At 35.6% G+C, this 26,371-nt stretch overlaps 1 protein-coding gene across 1 annotated transcript; it reads left to right on the top strand.

Annotated features, from left to right (window-relative positions):
* The first annotated feature begins 1,256 nt into the window (after positions 1-1,256).
* LOC136207010 (pyrophosphate-energized vacuolar membrane proton pump-like) lies at positions 1,257-7,139 on the top strand. The gene is made up of 8 exons (XM_065998251.1): positions 1,257-1,772; positions 2,626-3,200; positions 3,271-3,650; positions 3,735-3,821; positions 4,101-4,431; positions 5,206-5,616; positions 6,121-6,180; positions 6,761-7,139. The coding sequence occupies exons 1-8, from the start codon at positions 1,553-1,555 to the stop codon at positions 6,965-6,967; spliced, it is 2,271 nt and encodes a 756-aa protein (XP_065854323.1). The 5' UTR covers positions 1,257-1,552; the 3' UTR covers positions 6,968-7,139.
* Positions 7,140-26,371: the final 19,232 nt, after the last annotated feature.

Below are 26,371 nucleotides of genomic sequence, written 5' to 3'. Positions count from 1 at the left end.
TAATTTCAACCTATTCAACCGCGGGGAAAGATAACCATCTTGATAACTTCTTTCCAAGTTGAAAACAAAATGAAAAAAAAAATTATAAATCACAAAAATAAATAAAGAAACCCATTAGTCATATAATTATTTTTTAATAATTAGTCATGTAATTAGGTAACGGAATCTCCAAAAAAAATTAAAAAAATATCCGAATAAAAATTAAATCAACCCGTTTATAGTTTAGATTGAGCACGGATCTTAAAAACTTTTAAATCGGATTGAATTGTTTAACTCTCTTTTATTTAAATCGAACCGACTTATACCGTTGATTTTATTAAGTAGTGGTTTTGTTCTCCGTTTTGTAACTACTTAAAACCAATATTGTTAGAACTGGACCAGACAGCAAACTAAATTTATTGTTGAGTCATGAATCACTTGGTTCAACCAAATGAACGGATTGATCGGACCGGATAATGTAATAATATATATAATTAATTTAAAATTATAAACTAGCTAGACATCACTTGTAAATTGAAATTGTTTTTTTCAACTGTAACACCTAACAAGCTCTATGAATTTATCACCAGTATATTTCATTCTGATTACAACAATTTTGGCATCAAACTCTTAGAGCATATTTGTTTTACCTGTTGTTTGTTGTTACGGTTGGTTGTTTGTTGTTGGAAAAATCTGTTTATAAAATGTTACTTTTCAGATGTAAAAAGGCAAACATGAGATTACTAACCAAATACCTAAAACTTTTCCTTTTAAATTGAAAAACAAACAAGAATATGAAAATAAGCAACAGAACGCCCTTAGTATTTCAAACTTAAACTTTTTATTGTAAAAAATCATTGAATTATAAAAATTATGTAACTTCAGATCTACAATTTTTTTTTTTACCTTTTCATTTCCATTTTAAAATAAAATAAAAATTTTGGGTCACTTTCCATCACCGAGTTTCAGATTGACCAATTTTTATCGGTTTATTAAAGATTAACAAATCCAACATAATCCAACCCCAAGATCTAACCTATTCGGTCTGACCAGCCGGTTTAATCTGAATATGACAACATTACTTATAATAATTTTGAAAACAAAATCAGCTGATTTCTACTAGCTACTAATAACAACCAGCAAACAGAGCCCGAATGGAACCGAACCGAATTGAACCCTCTACAGTGATGATAATAAATGCATTAATCAATGCATCATCTTCCCTATAAATTCAACGCAGAAAAACTAGTTATTCTTTTTTAAATAGATTGTTCATTGAATAGGGGATTTGATCAAGCAATCCAAATACATCAAACTCTGTCTTTATCACTATATACATCCAATCTTATCCTTCAAAAACCCCACACCATTTATCTCTAAACTCAGATTTATTCAGGATAAAGACAGTTAACTGATATTCAAACTCTGTTCAAGAATCTTCCAATCAAACCAACCAGTTCTTATAGATTCCATGGAAATATCAAATCTCTTTGGATAATGCTCACTCTTTCAATCAAAAACCTAGGTCTCCATTCTGTTTAGGAGTGTTCAAATTAGTTCGAGAAATTAGAAAATGGCAGTGTTGGGTGAAGGTTTAACTCAGATTTTGATAGTTTCATCTTCTCTTATCGGAATTGTGTTTGCTTTGATTCAATGGTTTCTGGTGTCGAAAGTGAAGGTTTCTGGTGATTCTGAGAATGGCTTTCATGATAGATTGATTGAGGAAGAAGATGGAACTAATAATGCTGAGGCTTCTATCAAATGTGCCGAAATTCAGAATGCCATTTCTGTTGGTGAGTTTTTTTTTTTTTTTTTTGAAGTGGCTCTTTTGCAAAATTTTATTTATGATGATCACTACGAGAAATTCTATTGTACTGGAAAGTAGAAGTTCTCAGATGACTACTTCCATTATATTTAGGGGCGGATTTAACCTGATTTAGTGAGAAATAGCGAAAAATTATAACTAGCGATGAAAAGTTTCGTAGTTAATGTGAAATTTTCGTTGTATTTGTATTACTGATGGAATCTTGCGGAAATATCCGTCGCTGGTGCTTAATACTAAAAAAACAACCAGATTTGGGGAGAAACAATGGAAAATTATAATTAACGATGAAAATTTTCGTAGTTAAATGTAAAATTTCCGTTTGTATTACAGTATTCAGAATTTGTAGTAGATTGGGTATTACATGGAATATATCTGTCGCTGATGCTTAATCCTAAAATATCAGTAATTTGTAACATATTTTTATCTATTGACCCTTAGTGTATTGTTGCCACTAATTATATTATATGCAAAAAAAAAAAAAAAAAAAAGTTAAAAAGGATACATAATCAAACTAGCAAGCTGCTTTCTTGTGCTGACTATTATAAAATATTTAATGTCTCTTTTTTTAGTTTTTCAGAGTTCTGTTTTGATTTTCTGATTTTCAGCTCAAATTGCAGAGTTTTTCTATGGGCGTTTTTTGGTAATATGTTGTTTATTGTTTGTTGCTAGTAACTCTAACTGATAGATGTTAATTGAATTTCATTTTGAAATAGCTATCAATAGCTGTTTCAAAATTCTAACCAAACACTACTAAGCGCATTGTTTTGTATAATGCATATTTCTGTTGTGCATAAACTTAGAATTCCAATTTAATTTTCCAGGTGCAACCTCATTCCTGTTCACTGAGTACAAATATCTCAGCGTCTTCACCGGAATTTTCAGTGTCATTATCTTCCTCTTCCTTGGTTCTGTCAAAGGATTCAGCACAAAAAGTGAACCTTGTACATACAACAAAGGAAACATCTGCAAACCAGCTTTAGCCAATGCCTTCTTTAGCACACTTGCTTTCTTGCTCGGTTCAATTACTTCGGTCCTTTCGGGTTTTCTAGGCATGAAGATTGCAACTTATGCTAATGCCAGGACAACTCTTCAAGCAAGGAGAGGTGTTGGTCATGCCTTCATCACGGCTTTTCGGTCCGGGGCAGTCATGGGTTTCCTTTTAGCTGCTAATGGTCTATTAGTGCTCTTTGTGTCCATTAGCTTGTTTAAACTCTACTATGGAGATGACTGGGAGGGGCTTTATGAGTCCATAACCGGGTATGGACTCGGTGGTTCGTCGATGGCTCTTTTCGGACGCGTTGGTGGTGGTATATATACTAAGGCAGCTGATGTTGGTGCTGATCTTGTAGGCAAAGTTGAACGAAACATCCCTGAAGATGATCCTAGAAATCCTGCTGTAAGTACCTGTTTTTGAACAACCCTCGTCGTCCCTAGATTTATCCGTTTTTCATACCCTTTTTGTTCAGGTTATTGCAGATAATGTGGGTGACAATGTAGGAGATATTGCTGGTATGGGTTCTGATCTTTTCGGGTCGTATGCTGAATCATCTTGTGCTGCACTTTTTGTTGCATCAATTTCATCATTTGGTATCAGTCATGACTATACTGCTATGTGTTATCCATTGATTATAAGTTCAATGGGAATCATTGTTTGTTTGATCACTACACTTTTTGCTACTGATCTGTTTGAGATCAAGAATGTAAACGAAATCGAACCATCATTGAAACGACAACTTCTTATCTCTACCATTCTGATGACTGCTGGGATTGCCATGGTCAGCTTCTTAGCTTTACCATCAGAATTCACACTTTTCGATTTCGGAACTGAGAAGGCTGTCAAGAACTGGTAAGCACAAACCATCCTTTTTTCCTCGTTTTCACATCTCGTTTAAGCATTTCGCAATGTTGATTGAACTGCATTGTACTTCAGGCATCTTTTCTTCTGTGTTTCAATTGGGTTGTGGGCTGGACTTGTGATCGGATACACGACCGAGTACTATACTAGCAATGCTTACAGGTAAATGATCTTCTCAGTGTGCCTATTTGCAGTTGCTCAGTTTGTTTTGGACTAAGCGTACGGATATTTCCATCATAGATTCCCTAACTGATACCAAATCTACTATAAATTCTTCATAGAGTCAAATTACAGACAGAAATTATACATTAAGAACGAAATTTCCCTCATATTTCTATTTTTTATATCCCCTGAGTCAGGAGGGTCAATGGACAGGTCCTGTTTGTACCGAATTTCATAAACAATGCTAATGTTTGTTGTGTTGAAATTATGGACTGGCAGTCCAGTGCAGGATGTAGCAGATTCTTGCAAGACAGGTGCTGCAACGAACATTATTTTCGGGTTGGCTTTGGGATACAAATCGGTCATCATTCCAATATTCGCCATTGCAGTTGCTATATATGTTAGCTTCAGCATGGCTGCTATGTATGGAATTTCTGTGGCTGCTTTGGGGATGCTCAGTACTATTGCCACTGGTCTTGCAATTGATGCATATGGCCCGATCAGCGACAATGCTGGTGGTATCGCAGAAATGGCAGGAATGAGTAGTAAAATTCGCGAAAGAACAGATGCTTTAGATGCTGCAGGAAACACAACTGCTGCAATTGGCAAGGTAGGACTTGTTTTGTTACTGTTTTTCTGGCTTAAGGTGCAGTTTTAGGTAGGGGTGCACATAGTCGGTTAACCCGTCCTTTAATAAAAAAATCATGATTCCATTAGAATGGATTAACCTATATTTCCGTCGGTTAACTATTAGTGACTTTCAAGAAAAAAATGTTTGATCTATAATTATTCACATTTAATACATCAATGACTCTCTGTATTTGCCCAAATAATCTGATTGGGGCGTGTATTTTGGAGATCTCTTGTTAGCTCCCTTAACTTGCTTAAAATGACTATGGTCCCTTGAACTTACTTAAAGTGACCTATTATCGTTTGCAAGTCATACATGTTTCAACTTGTCCAAATCAGCACTTTGCTTTACTTCGTAGGACTTAGGGAGTTAATCATATCACTTCAAGCAAGTTCAACTGTTTAGAGGACTAACGAGACATTTCCAAAGTTCAAGGGATCAATTGGAATTTTCTAAGTATTGGGACTCCCGATGTATAAAGTCATTATTTTTCATTTTCAGAAATTGGTTTTCCGGTTAGTTTTTGTCCACGGTGATTTTAGGACCATTCCCTTGCTATTTCTGTTGCAATGACAAAAGAAATACCAGGGATGTCAAAATGAATTATCGTAGCATAATCGTGTTATGTTATTTATATATTCCACATTATTATATGTGATATAAATGAGACAAAAATGATTATCGCGTTAAACGGATTGTCTCTATAAATCGTATTATCGTGTTAGAAATTGACAACCCCTATTTGTGTCTCAGGGTTTTGCAATTGGATCAGCTGCACTTGTTTCCCTTGCTTTGTTTGGTGCCTTTGTGAGCAGAGCAGGCATCAAAACTGTTGATGTGTTAACCCCTAAAGTGTTCATAGGACTGCTTGTAGGAGCTATGCTTCCATACTGGTTTTCAGCCATGACAATGAAAAGTGTGGGAAGTGCAGCTCTTAAAATGGTGGAAGAAGTTCGTCGGCAATTCAATACTATTCCAGGTTTAATGGAAGGTAGAGTTAAACCAGATTATGCTAATTGTGTGAAAATATCAACTGATGCTTCACTTAGAGAGATGATTCCACCTGGTGCTTTGGTCTTGCTTTCTCCACTCATTGCTGGAACCTTTTTTGGTGTTGAAACTCTTGCTGGTCTCCTTGCTGGTTCACTCGTTTCTGGTGTTCAGGTATGTATCCGCTTAATCAGTTCGAGGTTCATCAAAAACTTCTTTAGGTGACTTATTTTTCAATTAAAACGGACATATTTGGAGAAATGCGATTGTTGCCTAGACGTTTTCAAGATTGCAATTCGTTTTGCCTAGCTCAATTTTGCCTTTTTTGTCAAATTAATACGGACAAATCTTGCTTATGATGAGGTAAAATTGCATGCTCAAAACACGAAGGATATTAGCATGTCATAATCGTGTTATATGATCTATCATCTATATCATCTACATATTTCATGTTATATATAATTCGAATGCAACAAAAATGATAATTTCAATAAATCATGTTGTCATGCTGAAATTAAGATCCCTATTTTTTCTATTCCTAATTAAAATTTACTACATATACGAAGAATCGAATCCAAAATCTAATGTGAATAGAGGGTTTTTCCGCTCAAACCGACTTTAATTGATTCCTAGTACAATTTTATCTGATAAACGGTGTTATGTTTCTGTTTATATTAGGTTGCTATCTCAGCTTCCAACACAGGAGGGGCATGGGACAATGCTAAGAAATACATTGAGGTAATCAATTTTATCTTTTTCATTTTTGTGTTTTAGCTCTTATAATTTTATTATTTTCTAAAAACGCATCATTTATCATGAATAATCATTTATAGGAACATTTTGATTTTTCTTTCTTTTGCTCATTTTGTCCAAAAATCAAAAACTTTAGCTTAATTTTACCCCTTTTCAAGAAATTCTTTCGTCGGTATTTACTTAGAAAAAAATAAAATTAAGCTTGAGTTTCTATTACAAAATTTGAGTTCATTTATAATTTAGGTCCCATTTGTTTTCCGTAAAATATTGTGTAAGAAAATATTTTTCTGATTTTCAGGTATTTTTTTATTTAGGAAAATAAGTCAATTTAAATATATAAAGAAAGAGAGAAAATGTTTTACCCTTTTAAAAGCCTACTATATTTTTTCTTACCCTTTTGAAAACACTAGTAACCAAACATTCATTTTTTTTGGTTTTCCAAATAGCCAAACATCGAAAAATATTTATTTTCTAACCTAATATTTTTTAAAACACAATACTTTTCCGGCAAATAAACAGGTTTTTATAATGACTAATTAATCCACTAAATTGAATGTGGATATAGGCTGGTGTATCAGAGCATGCAAAATCACTGGGGCCAAAGGGATCAGATGCACACAAAGCAGCAGTAATAGGAGACACAGTAGGAGACCCTTTAAAGGACACATCTGGTCCTTCACTTAATATTTTGATCAAACTTATGGCTGTTGAGTCTTTAGTTTTTGCTCCTTTCTTTGCTGCTCATGGAGGTCTCTTGTTCAAACTTCTCTAAATCTCTTTCATGTAATTCACTTCTTCTTCTTATAGTTTCTTTACATGTAAATCAGGTACTAAGGTTTGGTTTTGCCTTTCTTATGTTTGATGTTCCAAGTCCCAAGTGAATCAATTCGTTTAAATTAGAAATTTCGAGTTGGAGTTATAATATGGCTTAAAAACTTAATTAAGAGAGGTCTACTTAAACAGTATTTGAGGAGGTTCAAACTGATTAATCATATTAGTTACATAAAAAAGGGGGAAATTTACAAAATTAACCCAATGGGAAGTCTATTTCTATTGACTCATTTCAACATATACTACCAAACTATACTATATATTTAGAATACATGTTTTCTGAAAATACTTGTTGGAAAATACTTGCTGATCTCCAACATTATTCTAAGTCTAAGTAGTTTTAAGATTATGATTTCACTGCACAATTAATTCGCAATATATGATTTTACTATGCAATTCGCGAATTGTGAAGTAATTTAACCTAATTTTCTTCACTTCGCATATCGCCAATTGCGAACTAACTTTTACATTCACATTTTATATAATTTGCGACCCAATTGATAAAATTGCAATATAGTGCTTCACTTTAAGTATTTCTTCATGGCTATGGGTCCTTCACTTAATGCCTTTAAAGAGCATATTCAACTTGTTATATGTGTTGACGAAGCTTTTTTAAAAGGTAAATTTCCGAGTACATTGTAAATTGCAGTTTGTAAAGGTGGTGAAGCTATTAGCCTAGTGGTTGAGAGCTTACCTATGCCTTGGGAGGTCATGGGTTCGAATCACATCCGGGTCTGGTGGGGATTTTTCTTTCTTCTTTAATGTAAGCGCATTGCGCAAATATATTGGTGATGTTAAAAATCTATTTAATGGTTCTTAAAACTTATTTGGGTGATTGTCCAAATGTTTTAAAACTTGATATTTTTAGTTTCGGTTACCGTTGCGATATTCCAAAAATCACAGTCTAAAGAGTAAATTATAAAACTGGATCAATTGAAAGACTCGTTTACATATTTAGATCCATTACACTACGTCTTATCAAACTAGACATTTTTAAATTAAATTTTTCCAAAATACCCTTAGTATATATTATGACTTAACCAATCCTTTCTCTTCACTTCTCATTCTTTGCGATACAATCAATTCAAGAACTACAAATTCCTTTGTATAGGTTAGCTTTGAGTATTTTAAATTAGTTTGCACCTTTATCGAATGATATTTGAAGATTTTATTCAACTTGATGGGTTTGCAATTTACGATTTTGCTTCGCAATGGAAACAACTGCTAAGACAATTGCTTAGCAGTTGCTTCCACTGCTAAGCAAAATCATAAACTGCTAAGACAATTGCTTAGCAATTACTTCCACTGCTAAGAAAAAATCGTAAACTCCTAAGACAGTACCGATAAGCAAAATCATAAACTGTTAAGACAATTGCTTAGCAGTTGCTTCAATCTCTTTTTCGACGAAACGCTTTATATTTATTCATCATGTTAAGTGATAATATATATACTAAGGGTATTTTGGGAAAATTAACTTTCAAAGTGTCTAATTTAATAAGAGACGTTATAATTGGTCTAAATATGTAAACGACAAGTTTTATAATTTACCATTATCTAAATATATATTGATTATCTTTTTCCAATTAAAATACAGACAATACTCCATATATCTTTTGTTTTGTATGTAAAATATATTATAAAATCATAATGCAAATGAGAAAGAATTTTTGCTTTTCTTTTCACTTCTTTTTTTTTTGGTAGGAACAAGAAAATAAAACAAAACAACAAAAACTAACCCGGGATCAGCCTTGGGAAGCTAACCCCCACCACATCATCCATGAGGAATGAGGAAAGAAAGACCGGAGGAGAAGAATAAGTAGTGACTCCCCAACTTCCTTCATGACCAGCTGCCGCCAGACGATCTGCCACCCTGTTTTGCTCCCTAAAGATATGGCAGAAAGATATAGAAACAAAGGCATGACAAAGCCTCTTGATCCCATTAATCAGATTCTTGCTATTCAATCCAATAGCTATATTGTTCGAGATTAACCTGATAGCTTCCTGATTATCAGATTCCACAATCAGATTAACAACCCCCAAACTCTTGGCCAGGGTAAGACCAGAAAAAATACCCCACAATTCAGCCAAAAAGGAAGAGCCTTTGCCAAGATTATGCGAAAAACCAGAAATCCAAGCACCCCCATCATCTCTCAAGGCTCCACCTGCAGCAATATTACCATTGGCAAGACAAGAGCCATCCGTATTAAGCTTTACCAAACCCTCCCGAGGTCGTCTCCAGCAAAGAAGGTGAATATCCTTTCTTTGAAAACATTTATCAAGTGAGTCCTCCTCAAAACTATTAATAACATGATAAACCTTTTTAGCAAAAAAGTCAACCAAGTTAGGAATATTCATACAATTAGTTTCAAAAATCTCCTTATTTCTCTAATCCCATATTTGGTGACAGACAATAGCAAAGAAGATTTCACCATGCTCCAGATTAGAAAGCAAATTCCCACTTACTCCATCCTTAAACCACTCCAGATTGGAATGAGAGAAGAACCTATCAATCATATGACCAGGGAGTATCTTCCTCCAAATAGCTTTACTTTTCTCACAATCCCTAAGAGCATGACAAATGATTTCTTCATGCCCTCTACATCTGCTACAATCTCCAGACTCCACCAAATGGCGCCTTCTCCTATCTGAATTAGTAAGAATTCTGTTTTTTTTTATCCCAAGCCACAAGAAACTTCTAACTCTATAGGGCACTTACAAGTATAAGCACCATTCTTGGTAGAAGCCCAACAATAATTATCCTTATCATCTTCCATGTTACTAATCTTCACTCCTCTAATTCGAAGGAGAGTATCCAATCTAAAGAAAGCCTCACATTTAGCCCAAATCCAATCACCATTAGCATCCACTACATCAGCAATCTTCCAGTTGCGACAATTATCAGGAGGAAGGGAGCTACAAACTTCTAACAGAGACTTGTCACCAATCCACTTATCATACCAGAAGCTGATAGTCTTGCCATTTCCCACATCCCAACCAATCCCAGAACAAAATTCTGAAAAAATATATAGAACTCAGACCTTTCCAGAGAAAGGAACAATTAACAACTCTCTCTTTCGGTCCTCCAAAAATGTTATCTTTTCTATATTTTCCACAAAGTAAGCGGACCCAAAGCGCCGAAGGATTTTGCCACATTCTCCAAAGAATCTTCATCAATAAAACTTTATTGTTATCTTTAGCTTGTCTAATTCCCAGACCACCTTTCTCTCTAGGCATACAAACCTCCTTCCAAGGAACAAGATGAATCTTCCTACTCTCTCCTGAATTCCCCCACAGAAACCGGCGATTAATTTTATCCAGATCCTTGAGAACCGGCTCCGGCAATCTACAGGCCTGCATAATATGGTTAGGAGCTGCACAATTGACTGACTTAATGAGAGTAAGACGCCCCGCAAAAGATAAAGTCTTAGCTTTCCAATTAGCACATTTACTAGAAGTTTTATCCAGAATCTCTTTAAAAGAAGCTTTAGAGACTCTATCGCTATGGAGAGGAACCCCAAGATAATTACCAAAAGAATTGGTTAAAGGAATACCCGAAATATCACTCAACTTCTTGCATATTCCAGTACTCATATTCTTAGAACAAAGCATTCTAGATTTCTGAATATTAAGTTTTTGACCAGAGGCTTCACAAAAACAATTAATGACTTTCACAATCTCTCCCATTTGAGCCTCATTTCCTTCCACAAAAATCATAACATCATCAGCAAAAAATAAGTGAGTAATAGCAGGACAGAATCTATTAATAGACACTGGATTAAAAGTCTTATTATCAATAGCCTCCTGGATAAGGTGAGTTAATCTTTCCATAGCTATAACAAAAAGAAAGGGGCTTATAGGATCCCCTTGCCTAATACCCCTGGAAAAAGAGAAACCCTCAGACATGTCCCCATTAATCAAAACCTAAAAAGTAGGAGAAGAAATGCAAACCTCAATTAACCTCCTCCAACTCTCCGGGATACCAGCTCTATCAAGACTCTGGATTAAAAACCTCTAGTTAAGACGATCATAAGCTTTCTCCAGATCCAGTTTCAGAGCCACAATACCTTTTCTACCCTTTTTTATCTTCATAGAATGAACCATTTCCTGGGCAATAACAACATTATCCATCATTTGTCTACCAGGAACAAAACTACCTTGGTTCTGACTAATAATATCTGGAAGAATACCACGGAGTCTATTAGCAACCATTTTAGTAATAGTTTTATAGATAACATTACACAAGCTAATAGGTCTCATCTGTAAAAAAGAAGAAGGTTTCTCAACTTTGGGAATCAGAACAAGTAGGGTCTTATTCACAAGCCGAATATTCTCAGGATTAGTAAACACGCTTTCAATAAACTTATAAATACATTCCTTCACAGTATCCCAATGCTTATGATAAAAACCAGCAGGAATACCATCAATCCCAGGAGCTTTAGTGGCTCCCATGCTAAAAATCGCGTGATCAATCTCCTCCTTATTAAAGGGATGGAAGGCTTTCAGAAATTTATCCTCCTCAATCCTGGGATAAGTTGTCGTAGATAGAGCTTTACTAAGATCAGTAGTCTCCTCTTTGAATAAATCTTTATAGAAGTTCAGGGCAAGATTGCGAACATCTCTATCCTCATAGACCCAATTACCATTACAATCTTTAATAGCATCAATCATGTTCCTCTGCCTTCTAATTATAGTTGAAAGATGAAAAAATCTGGTATTTCGATCCCCATCTTTAATCCAAGATTTTCTAGACTTCTGAAACCAAAGAAGCTCCTCCTGTCTTAACACAGCTTCAAGCTCCTTTTGAAGGGTTTTGAGAAGACCATCCAAACTATGATCAAATCTAGCCTCCAATCTACAATGAATACCCTCAATTCTTCTCAACAAGTTATTCTTTCTCGTAATAATATGACCAAAGATCTTTCTATTCCATTCAATAACATTTTTCCTAAAACCTTCCGAGGCTTGTAAGACATTAGAATGCGGAATCCAATTCTCTTTCACAAAATTTTTAAACTCAGGATGAGACTCCCAAGCAATCTGATATCTAAACGGCCTATTCCCTTTATACTGCTGGCCTCTACACAGCCTAAATAAGATAGGACAATGATCCGAATGTCTGAAAGGTAAATTAAGAACAGAAACCTCAGGAAACCTGATTTGAGCACAAACATTGGCATAAACTTTATCCAGACGAACAAAAGTACTATTCCGCCTCTAAGTAAATTTATGACCCGTAGCCCCCAAATCTGACAGCCCACACACATCCATACTCTGCTTATGATTCAAACAACGATTAATATAGTGATTAGCCCCCCCTCTCTGATCACTCATAACAGCAATATCATTAAAATCACCAGCCACAAACCAGGAATCAGTCATATTAATACTAATCGAATAAAGAACTTCCCAGAGCCTATTACGATTAGCTAAGACAGGATCAACATAAACAAAGGTAGAGAAGAAAGGATTGTCACCAGGCAAGTTCACTTTGCAATGAATGAACTGCTTATCCATACTAATAATATCAAAATGAATTCGATCTCGCTTCCAAAAAAGCCAAATCCCACCAGCACGACCAGTAGCTTCCGATCTAATACAACTCCAATTTCTAAACTTTTTAACCACCTCCTCTGCCTTAACACCACTAATCTTCGTTTCCATCAAAACAAAACAGGAAGGATTAAATTGCTTAATTAAATCATTAACATGGACCCGGTTAGCCTTGCTAACCGCTCCTCTGACATTCCAAGCCAAAAAATCCATATAAAGGAAGACTACTAACCACACCCAAACCTTATAAAAGGTATTTATTAGGGGATCCTAAGAGCCTTCCCGAGGTACCATTAGGACCCCTCTTATCCAGACTATTTTCAGAATTCCTAGAATTCTGAACACTTTTCTGCTTGCCTTTAGGTTTTTTCATACTAATCTTATTCACCCCTATAATTTTTCCACCATATTGTTCATTATTGGGTTTGGAAAGACTAACCTCTTTATTCTTTTCTTTCATATTAGTAACAAGGCTTTGAGGAACATTCTGGCCATCACCTTCGGATATAAGAAGGGGATCAACATTCACCATCCCTTTGTCAGAAGTCCCCGCTGAATCTACCACTGATCTGCTTTGCCCAATATGCTTCTCTAAATGTTCTGACTCCTGAGCTTCCACTGTATTCAGAGCTCCAAATCTAGAAACTGAATTCAAGCTCGACGTTCCCCCAGAACCCTGATTAACTCTTGGGCTAAGTTTTCCTGTACCAGAAACGATTGTATTCGGCTGAATATGAGAATTCTGGAAATTAGTGTCCGGAGGGCGGTTCTGAACCACCGAAGGCCGAGTCCTACGTCTGGCAGATCTCTTAGCAACCATACAGGGACCGAAATTTCCCTCCTCCTTATGAATACTTTCATCTCTACCTTCAACCACCTTACCAACCTCTTTCTGCACCTTTTCCCTTTTAGGGCACCCATCACAAGTATGGCCATACATTCCACATTCAAAACAAATACTATTAAGACCTTCATATTCTATAAAATAGACCTTATTATGAACACAGAATTTAGATAATAGTGGTTTAGCAAGATCCACATCAATACAAACTCTTGCAAACTTGCCTCTAATAGCCCCTATAGTTGTTTTATCCACATGGTGGACCTTGCCGACCAAACCCCCTATTTTATTAAGAAAACTTTCATTATAATATTCAATTGGAAGACCTGGGAATCTAACCCATGTCAGAATTCTGTTCACCGAACAATCATGTGGATTAAAATTCGGAACCCATGGCGTTAAAGCCAGAACTTGGTTAGAAATAATATAAGGACCCCAATTAATTACTACATTAAAACCATCAGAACTTGTAAACTTAATTACATAGTAATCATTCTCAAGATCTGTAATACTGATTTTTCCTTTCTTTGCCCACTGAGCATGAATTCTCTGAGCGAAATAATTGAAACTAATTTTCTTCCCCAACACTGTAACAATTAGAGAAAGCTTCCATTTGGCTCTAAGAGCCCGCTTCTCCTCCGAGGAGAGACGGATCACATGACAAAGGGGATCATCCTGAACATTGTCTTCTTCATCAGAATATGACAAGAAATCTCCCGTCTCATCCTCCATAATATCTTCCACCAAACAAGGTTCCTCCTCCACAACACCCATCACTTTATCTTTCCATGAATATCGTCCTATTCCTAATTTGGAATTAAATTTATTAGCCAATACCCCAATGTTATTAATCGTCTCAATAGTACTTCCTCTAGAATTGGATGCCTCCATCCCGCCCCGAAAATCCCCACCAATATCATTCCCTTTCCTACTAAAATCCGACTCAATTCTTGTATTTACCGGCCTTTTCCCATCCATCGACACCCCTAACAACGAAATCGCATCCCCTATCGCATCGCCAACCATATCTTGTATGCAACCTATCACTAAATTCAGACCATGGTCCCAAACCCCCCCTCCTATATCAGGCAACGAGACCCGGCCACCACCCCCCTCCGCGCGCTCATCTCCGGCAACCACACAACCCGCCGCGCCCTCATCTCCCGCACCCACACAAGGATCGACAAATTCAATCCCAATCGCCGCGCCACCCGCAGGATACCAAACATTTAATTCCATATATATATATATATAGATTGGAACCAAAAACATATATGTACATATGCATATACTTCACTTGATCATAATCAAGCTCACAAGTGTTCAATTCTCCAAAATATCAATCCTTAATCAAATAAAATTCCAAAGTTAATCAACCAACGAAACCTCAAATTAATATAACCCAGTAAAATCTGTAATTCACATATAAACATAGTCAATAGTTCATTTAACTATAATTTCACAATAAAAAGCAAGATCGTGAAAAACCCAATTTTATAAAATTCCGGCATAACCCTAAAATATCAATTTCGGGAAATTATTTGATTATATATATATATATATATATATATATATATATACACATAAAACTCAAAATATAGTTGATAGTTACTTACCTTGGCTACGAATTGAAGAAAATACACCCGTTCAATTCTCCGTTAAATCAATCTAAGACGTTTCCCCTCCAAACACTTCCGAAATTCAGAAACTCTTCGATTAGGATTTAGATCTATGCCTAAGGATGCTATAGTTTAAGTTTCAAGTGATTTGGACGGTCGAATCTCCGTAAATCAAAGAAACGGTGGATAAACGGTCGAAGAACGGTTAATTTGCAGAAGAAGCAGAAAGAATAAGAAAAAGAAAAAGAAAAGAGATGAAGGTGATCGTACATCCTGGAAACTTTAGGATTTATATCCAAAATTTGGTAAATATCCATTTTGATCCTCCATCTTTATATAATCTTTTAATAATTACCCTAAACTTTTAATTTACACCTAAACCCATCGAATTAACTCCAAATTTTTCCTATAACACCAAATAAAAATCACATACCCAATAATTATAATATATATTAATATCTAGGTATAAATTCTAGAAATTTAGACACGGACGTGACAGAGTGAGCATCGGTGTGTTGAGGGGGATCGACACGGGGCTCCGTATGAAGATAATGAAGGTAGATTCTATTGTGATGATGAGTTGGAGAATGTTGAACGGAACTACCACGAAGAGATCTATGAGTATGATGGAGGTAGGTCCCATCATGATGATGAGTTGGGAAATGTAGAGCGAAACCGTAGTGACGAAGCTTATGATGATGATGAAGATCGGTTCCGAGATGACTATGAGACAGAAAATGTAGAATGGGACCGAAATGAAGATGCTTATGATGGGGAAGAAAATCGGTTCCAAGATGAGGATGAGTCGGGAAGTGTTGAGTATGAAGACACCTATGAAGTTGATGATGAAGGCAATGAGCACAATGTGTATTTGGTGACTAAGGTGCCAATGCCTACTGAAGAGGAGCCTAGCCAACGTCATCGATTATTTAGAACTCGATGCTTAGTTCTTGGGAAGAAGTGTGAGATGGTGATCGACGGAGGAAGCCAAATGAATATCATTAGTTGGTCCTCCATAAGCAAGTTTGGGTTGGTTCCCGAGCCACATCCTAGACCTTACCGCCTTGGTTGGGTCAACGAGGTGGAAAAACTTCAAGTCACTCATTGGTGTAAAGTTCCTTTCACTATTGGAGCTTATGAGGATGAAGCTATGTGTGATGTGGTGGAGATGGATGCTTGTGATGTGCTACTTGGTAGGCCATGGCAATTTGATTGTGATGCCTCACATGCGGGAAGAAGCAACACCTACACCATACGCAAAGGTGGAATCCGATATGTTCTTACACTTTTAAAGAGTTCTCCTAGTAAGAAGACGGAGATCACTTTGGGAGGTTGTCCGACTCGGGAGTTTAATATGAATGGATATAGTGGTGGAACGAGTGAGACGTTGAGTCATCTTGACTTGGGTTCCATGGGTGAGTTAACTAGCCTCTCTCCTAATGAAGTCAAATCCAAAGGGGAGCATGAGGTTAAAAAGGAGAAGAGCAAAGTTGGAAGTGAAGAAGTTGAGCCGATGTTCGAGGGTGACAAGTACGTGCCTTCCAAAGAGCCACCCAAAGGGCTTCTTAAAGGGCTTCCACCTTTGAGGAAGCTACCACGTGACATAGCATGGGATCCGAGAGATAGTGCACCTAGCTCTATATATGGTGAATTGAGCTCTAGAGAGGAGGATGAAGGTTGCCCTATGAAGCCTATTGATAGCACCGAGACACCTAGCACATGCCACATGTAAAGGAATCAAGGCTCTTACTTGGTAAAATCTGAACTTATTCTTTTGGGCTTTGCTGAAATATTTGTGCTGGAATATTGGATGTGCATGTTGAGGGAGGACCTTTCCTATGGTGAACCCATGAGTGGTGATCTTGTTGTGAGGAATGTGAGCTTATTATTGATGGGCCCATGAGGGGTGACCTTATTGTGGGCTTTGTTGATTGTTTGTTGAAAGGGAATGGCTTCCCGTGGAATATAGAGAAGATAAAAGGAAGTCAAGACTTGGTAAATCCGGAATTCACTATTGTGTGCCTTATTGACATGAATGTGTGCGGGTATGTGTTGTACTTGTTGAGGAAGCATCAACCTTATGAGGAGTCAATGAGAAGCGATCTTGTGATGAAGAGAGTGGGGTTTATGAAGTCTTTGATGAGTGGGAATAGCCGCCCGAGAGATGTTGAGAAGATTGACGGAATTCAAGGCTTGGAGAATAATAGCCAAGTTAGTAAAGTGGCAAGTCTTGAAGTTCCAAGAGTGTTAACCCAAGGTGAGGGAAGAGCTACTATGTGTGTGCTTGGGTTCACTATAATGTGGGTGGACGAATGTCACCGGGATATTCCGTTTGATGTGGGTCATGGGCAAGGAGAGAATGAGCATTGTAGCCGAGTTAGTGGAATGAGTGATAGCCAAGTCCGAGCATATTCAAGTCAAAATCATGTTTGGGTTGTGAAGAGTACTCAAGGGATCGCTCCAATTTGGGTTGATATATGGCGCCGGGACATGTCACTTGAAGTTGGCTATGAGCAAGTGGAGGTTGAGCCTAGCATCCGGGTTGATGGCGTGAGGTATATTGAGGTCCGGGCATATTCGACTCAAGGCCATGTTGGGATTTTGAAGAGTGCTTATGGGATTGATCCTAGTTGGGTTGATATGTGTCGTTAGGACATTCCATTCGAGGTAGGCCAAGAGCGGAAGAAGAGTGTGTTGATTCCTCAAGTTCGTGATGGGGAGATCAAGAGGATCCAATGGTGGTCCGTTCGACGAAGTGAGGGGCGTTGGAAGACCATCCAAGCATTTAATGGGAAGTGGTTTGACAAGCTTCGCCAAGACATACCATTCGATGTTGGAAGAGCATCCGATATTGGTGGAGATGGGGAGATGAGTACCATGAAAGATGAAGTCCGGGGTGAGGCACTTATGGAGATATGGGGAAAAGCTCGTAAGGAGAAGGTGAGTCCGACAACATGTTGAGTGGACTTCTTGAATTCATCTCGTACAACCCTTTGGTTCGATTTGAGGGCTTGGGTTCATTCACAACGAACACGTCTCATCAATATGTGGCAAGTAACTTGGGGTCAAGTTCTTTTTAAGAGAGAGTGTATGATGCGGGGCATCTTTCCCTAGGATCGGGTCCGTACGAGGCAAGTCGGAGGAAGAACCAAGCACGAGCAATAAGCGAGTAAGGAGGCCAAAACAGTGCCACACAGTAGCTTAGGCACGCTCCGGGTAGTTTATAGCACGCTCCGCATAAAGCTTGGTGATCCGGAGAAGAGCTCAACAGCCAATCTACGCTCCGCGTAGATTTGGGCACGCTCCGCGTAAAATGGCTACTGATCCAAAGAAGAGCTCAACAGTCAATTTACGCTCCGCGTAGATTTGGGCACGCTCCGCGTAAAATGGCTACTGATCCAAAGAAGAGCTCAACAGCCAATCTACGCTCCGCGTACTTTCACTTTTCAGGAACTTGTTCCTTACTCCAGCTCCTCCTTATTTACAATCCTGCCACTCCTTATTTACACCTTTGCCACTCCCTAATTACAACTCTACCACTCATATATTTACACCCATGCCACCCCATATTATTTAACCCAATTTACCCCTATCTGATTATTTTGATTAGCTATGTTCTTTACCCTTTAATTTTAATTTCGCATTTAGGTTTTAGATGATATAAATTCATCTCTTTCATTGTAATTGCTTAACTTTTTTATCAATCAACTTAAATTTTTCTTCAAGAAGCTTGTTAAGGTTTTCACCTTCAACAATGGGGAATCTTGATTTCCTACGGATCTAGTCCGTAAAACCCGGGATTAACTCCTTCTAATTTAGCTAGAGAAGAACTTCTTTGTGAGTTTAAGATTTAAAACTCTCAGTGGATTCCACGTTGCATCATCTTGTTGTCTTGATTCTCCAACAACAACAACAATAACAAAGCCTTAGTCCCGAAATGATTCGGGGTCGGCTAACATGAACCATCATATAAAATCGTGAAATCAAGTCGTATCAGTGGCACAAATTCTCGCTCTCCACTCCGCCATATCCACTACCATATTTTCCTCAATCCCTAATAAACTCATATCACTCTCGATCACCCTCCTCCAATTTTGCTTAGGTCTTCCCCTACCCCTCACCACTACATCCCTTTGCCACTCTTCGGTCCTCCTAACCGGCGCATCAAGCGCTCTACATCTCACATGGCCAAACCACCTTAGTCGGTTTTCCCTCATTTTATTCTCAATAGATGTAACCCCTACTTTTGTCCTAATTATTTCATTACTCACCTGATCCTTTCTCGTATGACCACACATCCATCTCAACATACGCATCTCTGCCACCGACATCTTATGGATGTGACAATGTTTCACTACCCAACACTCTGTACCATATAACAATGCTGGTCTGATTGTCGTACGGTAGAATTTTCCCTTCAATCTATTAGTCATATTATATGATCAATACATATTAAATCACTTTCTGTGTGTTATAAAACGTGAATTTATGAAGATTAATTATAGATTAATTATAAAATAAATAAATAGTGGAATCAATAAATAGAGAGACAACGAAGTTTTTTTTTCTAATATTCTTAATTTCTATAAAACTCTCTAAAAAGACACGTATATAAAACGGAAATAATATCTAATTTGTAAAAAAGAAAAAATTGTACTCTGAAATGAAAAAAGAAAGTACATACCGGCAAAGGAAATTAAAAGAGAAAAAATGATTTGAAAGAAAGAAAGACATTTTTATTGCTCTCTTGGAATTGAAAATGAAGTAGCCACATGGCTTTTCTTTTTATTATTATGACACAAAAAGATTAAACCTACTTTTATTTATATATTAAACTGATAAGACATCAATTTAGCTACATAAGGAGGAGAGTAAATTTATTGTCAGTTTGTTTTCAATTTTTAGAATTTTTTTTTTCTTTTAAATCTAAATATAATATAAAAAACGTTTGGTAAAAATTCAAATCAACTGCTTTTTTTAGTTTTTTTTTATAGAAAAACTAACTAATATCTATTATCTATCAGTAACATCAAACTGTTATCAATAGCAACAAACAACAAACAGAAACATACGAAACAAACGAACCCTTAATATCTAAATATAAAAATATTGTAATTTTAAATTTAACTTTGCAATTTCAACCATATAATGATTAATATGAGTTTTTTTATTGATAGAAAACCTATAATTTCAAATCTTTCCAGATGGTTAGAATATGAAATTAAACATAAAAAATCTTAATCTTTTAAATTTGAATTTGCATCGTTAGATTAAAATTGCTTTGTTTAGTACGTAAGGATAAATTTGTCATTTTCCAATACCTATACGCTAAATTAAATTGGTAGTTTATCTTTATATTATAAATTTTTTTTGTAATAAAATACTACATCTCAAATTGGTACACTTCTAGTTTAAAAAGTAGGAGGTCGTGAGTTTGAACTCGTCATACTTTAAAAATATATATATGAAAAAAACCTAAGAAAAAAAATATATATTTTTATTCCAACTATTTGAAGTTAATTATATATAACAGATTACACAAATCCGGCAATTTTTTTTTGAAGAACAAATCCGGCAAAATAATAAGAAAAAATAAATAATTTGTTGTATACCATATATAACAATCATTATTATATATATTAATTAAAAGATAGTTAAAGTTAAAATGATTTCTTTAACGAAAAAATTATTGAACTTTAATTAGGGAAATAATGATTAATTGGAAATTAAGAGAAATTAAAAATATAATTAATTAGAAGTTGGCTCATCCGTCGGTTTTTTCTCATCCTCATTGTTTAACATGACAACTTCCGGAGAAGTTACAATATTACCTCCACCAATCTCTTACTCCTCCACCTCATTAAAAGTATCTTCAATTAGAAGGCAACCTCCTCCTAGCTCTTCTCTTTCAAGAGACCGGTCTTAACAGCGTTACAACTTTCAAGATGTTTTCTTCAACACCCTCCATCCCCATCACATGAACCTCCCCTTCATCCATAGCTCCCTCAGTTTCTACCCCCGTTCATGAGAAAGAGCCCCCAACCCCAGAACAACCATGGCCAGACTCAAAAATAGCTCGTCGGGTGGAAGAGGAAACTCCCCTCTCCTTGGAAATCCCTTATCAGAGGCTTGAGGTCAAAGGAAAATGCAATATTGTTTAATTTTTAAGTAAATTTATCACGGTAAAATACATCCATAGCTCCTGAATTGTCATCGCTAACATTATAGCTTGTAAACTTCATTTCGTTATATATACATCTTTAAACTTTATAATATTGATATCTAAATAAAAAAAATCAGTTAAAAAAATGATGATCTCTGACAAGTTTAATTATATGATTGGTTTTTTTTACCTGTATCACTAGAAAGAATTATCGAATAACTATATTAAATATTTTTAACGAATTTTGCTTATTTTAACTTTAAATTTACAATAATATAAAATTTAAGAATTTTATGTCTCGATATAATGTTTAAGAGTTATAATATTAATAATACTATAATTTAGGGTAATGTATTTAATTTATTTAGAGATGTTAAGGAAAAAACTTTTTGCCTTTTTTAAACTAGAGGAAAGAGAAAAAGTCAATAAAAGTCAATAAAATAATGATAACAAAACATTAAAATAAATACCTATAAAAAACATTAAAATAAATAATTAAAGTATGTAGTGTAGTTTTCCTATATTCATTTTTTTCCCACTATTTTCTTAAATTAATTTTTATTTTATCTTAGAGTAATTATTTGATGTAAAACTTTTACTTGAATATGTAATTTGATTTAAAATGGAATTTTAACCACTTAGTTTTTTTTAACTTTATCATTTTTCATAATTTATCAGTTACAATATAAATGTAATAAAATATTTTAAAAGAAAAAGTATAAAATAAATCTTGTGATTTGACTTATTTATAAAAATAGTTCTGGTGATATAAAAATTTACAAACAGGGATTGTACTTTATGAATTTTATAGTTAAAAGATATGTGAGTTAATTTTTCGATGAAACAATACTTGTAGATTTTAAATCGGTCAAACTATAAAATTTATTTTTTACCTTTTCCTATTTTGAATGTGTAATTAATTATATTAATTAAACTTAAAAACATAAGTATTCAAATTATGGGTTCGCTAGAGTATAAGTACTACCATCCTGCTATTTGATGAACCATGTATGAAAAACTTATAAAATTCAAATTATCCTTACAAAGTCGCTCAATAATAAAAAAAATCTCATTTTTATTAAAGATATATTTATACACTACAAAAAAATTGCCTTTTTTATGACACTTTTTCTTGCTACGCATAAAATTTTGTCATTAATAATTGATTAATCGTGACAAAGTCTAAAGTTCGTCACTGTATTTTGTTTTTTAAGACAAATTTTATGTGTCTCTATTAATATATATTTTATACGTTTCATGACAATATGTTCAACATCGTCATTTATCAATTTGGAGACAAAAAGAAAGTACTAAATTTTGGAGAAAAAAAATCTTTTCTTGACAAAATACAAATGACGATTGCTGCGACGATAGAATTTCGTATCCATTATTTATTGTGACGAAATATTACCTTTCAATGAAATTTTTATGCGTCAAGAAATGATGAATTTACGAGTGATATTTCTCCCAAAACTTACGAGTAGAACTGTCAATTTCTGACTCGACAACACGATTTATAGAGACGATTATTATTTTTATGTCATTTATCTCATATATATTCACGTGAAAAATATTGCGATAGCAAAAAAAAAAATATAACTGAAATTTAAATAAGATTGAGAAAAAAGAGCAAAATATAAATTTTTATTCATGGATTATTATTCATTACAAATTTAGAACTAATTAAACGACATCATCATCATCATTATTATTATTATTAGCAATCTTACCTTTGACAATAAATCTCGAAGCTGTCGCTGTCGCTGATTATTATAAATAGGAATATGCTCTAATTTTCTACTATGAGGAAATCTACCACAACAAATTCTGCAACCATCAAAACAATCTTCAAAAGGTTCACCACAACGAAATATACACCGATCGTTGCAAGTTGTGAAATCCATGGCCTTCATAACTTCTTCTGACGAACTTATTAGTAAAACAATCACAATGATCACTGAAACTCTCATTTTCACCTCTAATTCTACAAACGGTTAATGCACAAAATTTTTGATAGATAAAAAGGTTGACAGAAATAAGCAGTGTCTAGAGGAGTTTAAAGGAAATAAGCAGTGTCTAGAATTTTTGGTAAAGGTTCTGAAGAAATTACAGAATGTACACTCTACATTTATAGCTAAATTTTTTATTGCATTGTAAAGGAAAGAAAATTTGAAAAGGAAACATATCTCGATAGATTATAAAATTAATGTCTTGGTGTTAGACGAGGTGCCACGGCCTAATCTCCCAGGCGGACCGGGGGGTGGACACCTCATGGCGACGTAAGCGGTGATTGGCGCCGAAAGCAACCAATCGTGGAATCAAGCTGCTCGGTAGGACCGGAGCTCGGAGTATGAAAGAGTCGCCACCCACGAATGGAAAAATGAACACCGATCCCTTGCGGGAGACCGGTGAGGGTTCGGGAAACTTAGGTACGAGCTGAGAAGGCTAGCTCCTTTTCGGAGAAAGGCTACTAGGCACCCCGACATCGCCCGGTTATGAACCACCGGCCTCCTACTCAGCATGTTAGGCGATAACAGACTAATCGCATATTTCTTTAAGTTTAAAATTCATTTGAAACCTTTTCTTTCTCGTTTTGAAAACCGTTTTGAGCATATATTATTGAAAGCCACTTTGGTAAAGAATCACCCATTTACATTGATTTATAAAAGAGAGAGAGAGGGGGAGAAGGAAGAATTGATTTGTTTACAACGTGATTTATGTTTCGTATTACATACTAACTCTAAACTGAGCTCACTTCCCAAAAAACGAGTTCATTTACATGGTTCGTACCTTAATCGCCGTTGGAACGATTTAGGTACGTTTCAAGACCCCGTTTAATGACATTCACTCGAATCGCCGTTGGAACGACTCGGGCGTTTGAAAACGTTGAGATAAAAGCCTTTAATAAGAAAACGTGGTTAGGCATACAAGTCAATTTATTTTGTACAAATCATTTAAGAAAACAATTCAAAACTCTATTATTCACAATGAAAACGATTTTAAGTACAAGGTTCGCCTAATCCGTCGTTGGAACGGATTAAGGTTTTAAAACGTGATGTTTTAATAAACGGTTTAAAAATGTCAAGAAAACATTATTTATACTTTAAGAACATCTAGAAAAGCTTTAATTTAAACAAACAAATTAAACTCTCTTTTTTGTAATTTTTTCCCTTTTCACTCAATTAACCTTTAACATTATCATAATTACAACAATAAACCAACTAACACAAAATTCTCCAATTGAAAACCAATTTTAAATCATGTCCCCCAAATACCAAAAAGAATAAGGAAGAAGCATATACATATATATATATACATATATTTAAAAATAATGTTATACATACAATTTAGAAAACCAAGTAAAGAATATTACCTAATATAGTTAAATATATACATAATAATAATGAAAATAAAAGATACTAAATATAATACACTTTTACCATACTTAAAAACATGTAAAACAATGAACAAAGTCTTTAAATGGGAAGAATAACATTTAATATCCAAAATAGTTTTACCCAATAATAATTAACATAATGAGCCAAAAACTATATATATATATACCTATATACTACTTTATAACCTTAAATCCAAATGAATTAAATTTCAAAATGAAATAAACAACTATATTGTACATAATAAATAATTATAGAATTTAAAAATAATTTTTATCAACATATTACATAATAATATACATATATATACAAGTAGAAATATCAAAAAAGTTAAAAAAAGGGAGGTAAAAATGGTGATTTTCGGTTTCCAGCAGATTACCGACGGAAAATCCGTCGCCAATCTGCTATTAGTTACAGAAAATGTAGAATTACAGCAGCACTCCAAAACTTTCCAGATTCGTTCAAAAGCTTCAAATTAAGTCTAATTCAATCGTTTTGGATCTCCGAACTACCAAAAATGGATCATACTCTATAACGGAGTTTCCTAAAACGACGTTTTTATTTTAAAACGTTATTCGGAAATATCTTTTCAAAAAAACTTATAATTACAACGATTTTAATACCCGAACTACCTTTTAATCGGATCATGGTTCGTATTGGGATATTAAAACGAGGTTTTTTATTTTAAAACAAAACCGGATTTTATTTAACACGAGACAAAAAATAAATCAATACGGGGAATTAAATAAAACGTGATAAATAAATAAATAACTAAATAAATAAAATTATAACATAGAAAATAAAGAAAGAAAATAAAATAAATGAAATAAATAAAACGAGTCTAGTCCTCGGATAATACCTCAAGATCGGTATCTGACAGTCGAAGTCGGTTGATTCCGCGAATCGTGCTTTTCCGGTGTTTTTTGTATTTTTGGTAAAATTTTAACTTTTGGAAAATTTGGATTTTTTTGGGAAAAAAAATATTTTCTCCAAAAAATTGACTTTCTCTCTCTAAAAATGTTTAGAGTGAGAAAGCTCCAAGAAAATCATCTCCCTTGAATGCATGGGGATCCGTGCCTTATATAGGCAAACGGATCCCCCGGAACTTTGGGCGACGCCCGAAGAAAATTGGGCATCGTCCAAAGTCAGTTGGACGAACGCCCAACTTATGTTGGGCGAACGCCCAACTTTCGTTGGGCGGACGCCCAACATGGTTGGGCGAACGCCCAACTATTGTTGGGCATACGCCCAACTTCAGTTGGGCGCGCGCGCCCAACTGACGTTGGGCGTTCGCCCGACGATCGTTAGGCGTCCGCCCAACGTCGCTGGGCACTCGCCCAGCAGCTGCCGGGCGTGCTCGCCCTGCGGCCGTCGGGCGTGCGTGCCCCATGGTCGTCGAGCGCGCGCTCCGCGCTGCCGGGCATCCGCCCCCCACGGACGTCGAGCGCGCGCCCTGCGCTGCCGGGCGTGCGTCCAACTGTCATCGGACACGCGTCGGCTGCCGCTAGGCGCTCGCACTACGTCGCTGAGCACTTGCGAGCCGTCCACTTGACGACCGCACCTCACATTAACTTTTCTTTCCTTATTATATATTTTTGTTTTAAAACTTCCGGAATCAACCGCTTCGACCATCTTGTTTACAGGTTTTCGTCACAGTTCCTCCGACTCGGTGTCTACAGTTGCTCCTACTTTCCTATTTTGACAGTGATGTGTGTGTTTTGAAAACGTTTTTTGCTAACGCAACACATGCAATGTAAAACATATAAAAGTAAAAGAC

The sequence above is a fragment of the Euphorbia lathyris genome, chromosome 9 (assembly GCF_963576675.1).
Source record: "Euphorbia lathyris chromosome 9, ddEupLath1.1, whole genome shotgun sequence".
Classification (NCBI taxonomy): domain Eukaryota; kingdom Viridiplantae; phylum Streptophyta; class Magnoliopsida; order Malpighiales; family Euphorbiaceae; genus Euphorbia; species Euphorbia lathyris.
This window is presented reverse-complemented; position numbering and strand designations above follow the sequence as displayed.

Excerpts from the sequence above, each read along its gene's own strand:
- LOC136207010 (XM_065998251.1), top strand. The coding sequence starts at position 1,553 with ATGGCAGTGTTGGGTGAAGGTTTAACTCAGATTTTGATAGTTTCATCT. Across the intron at positions 3,651-3,734 it reads GAGAAGGCTGTCAAGAACTG|GCATCTTTTCTTCTGTGTTT; the intron begins GTAAGCACAAAC and ends ATTGTACTTCAG. Across the intron at positions 3,822-4,100 it reads TATACTAGCAATGCTTACAG|TCCAGTGCAGGATGTAGCAG; the intron begins GTAAATGATCTT and ends ATGGACTGGCAG.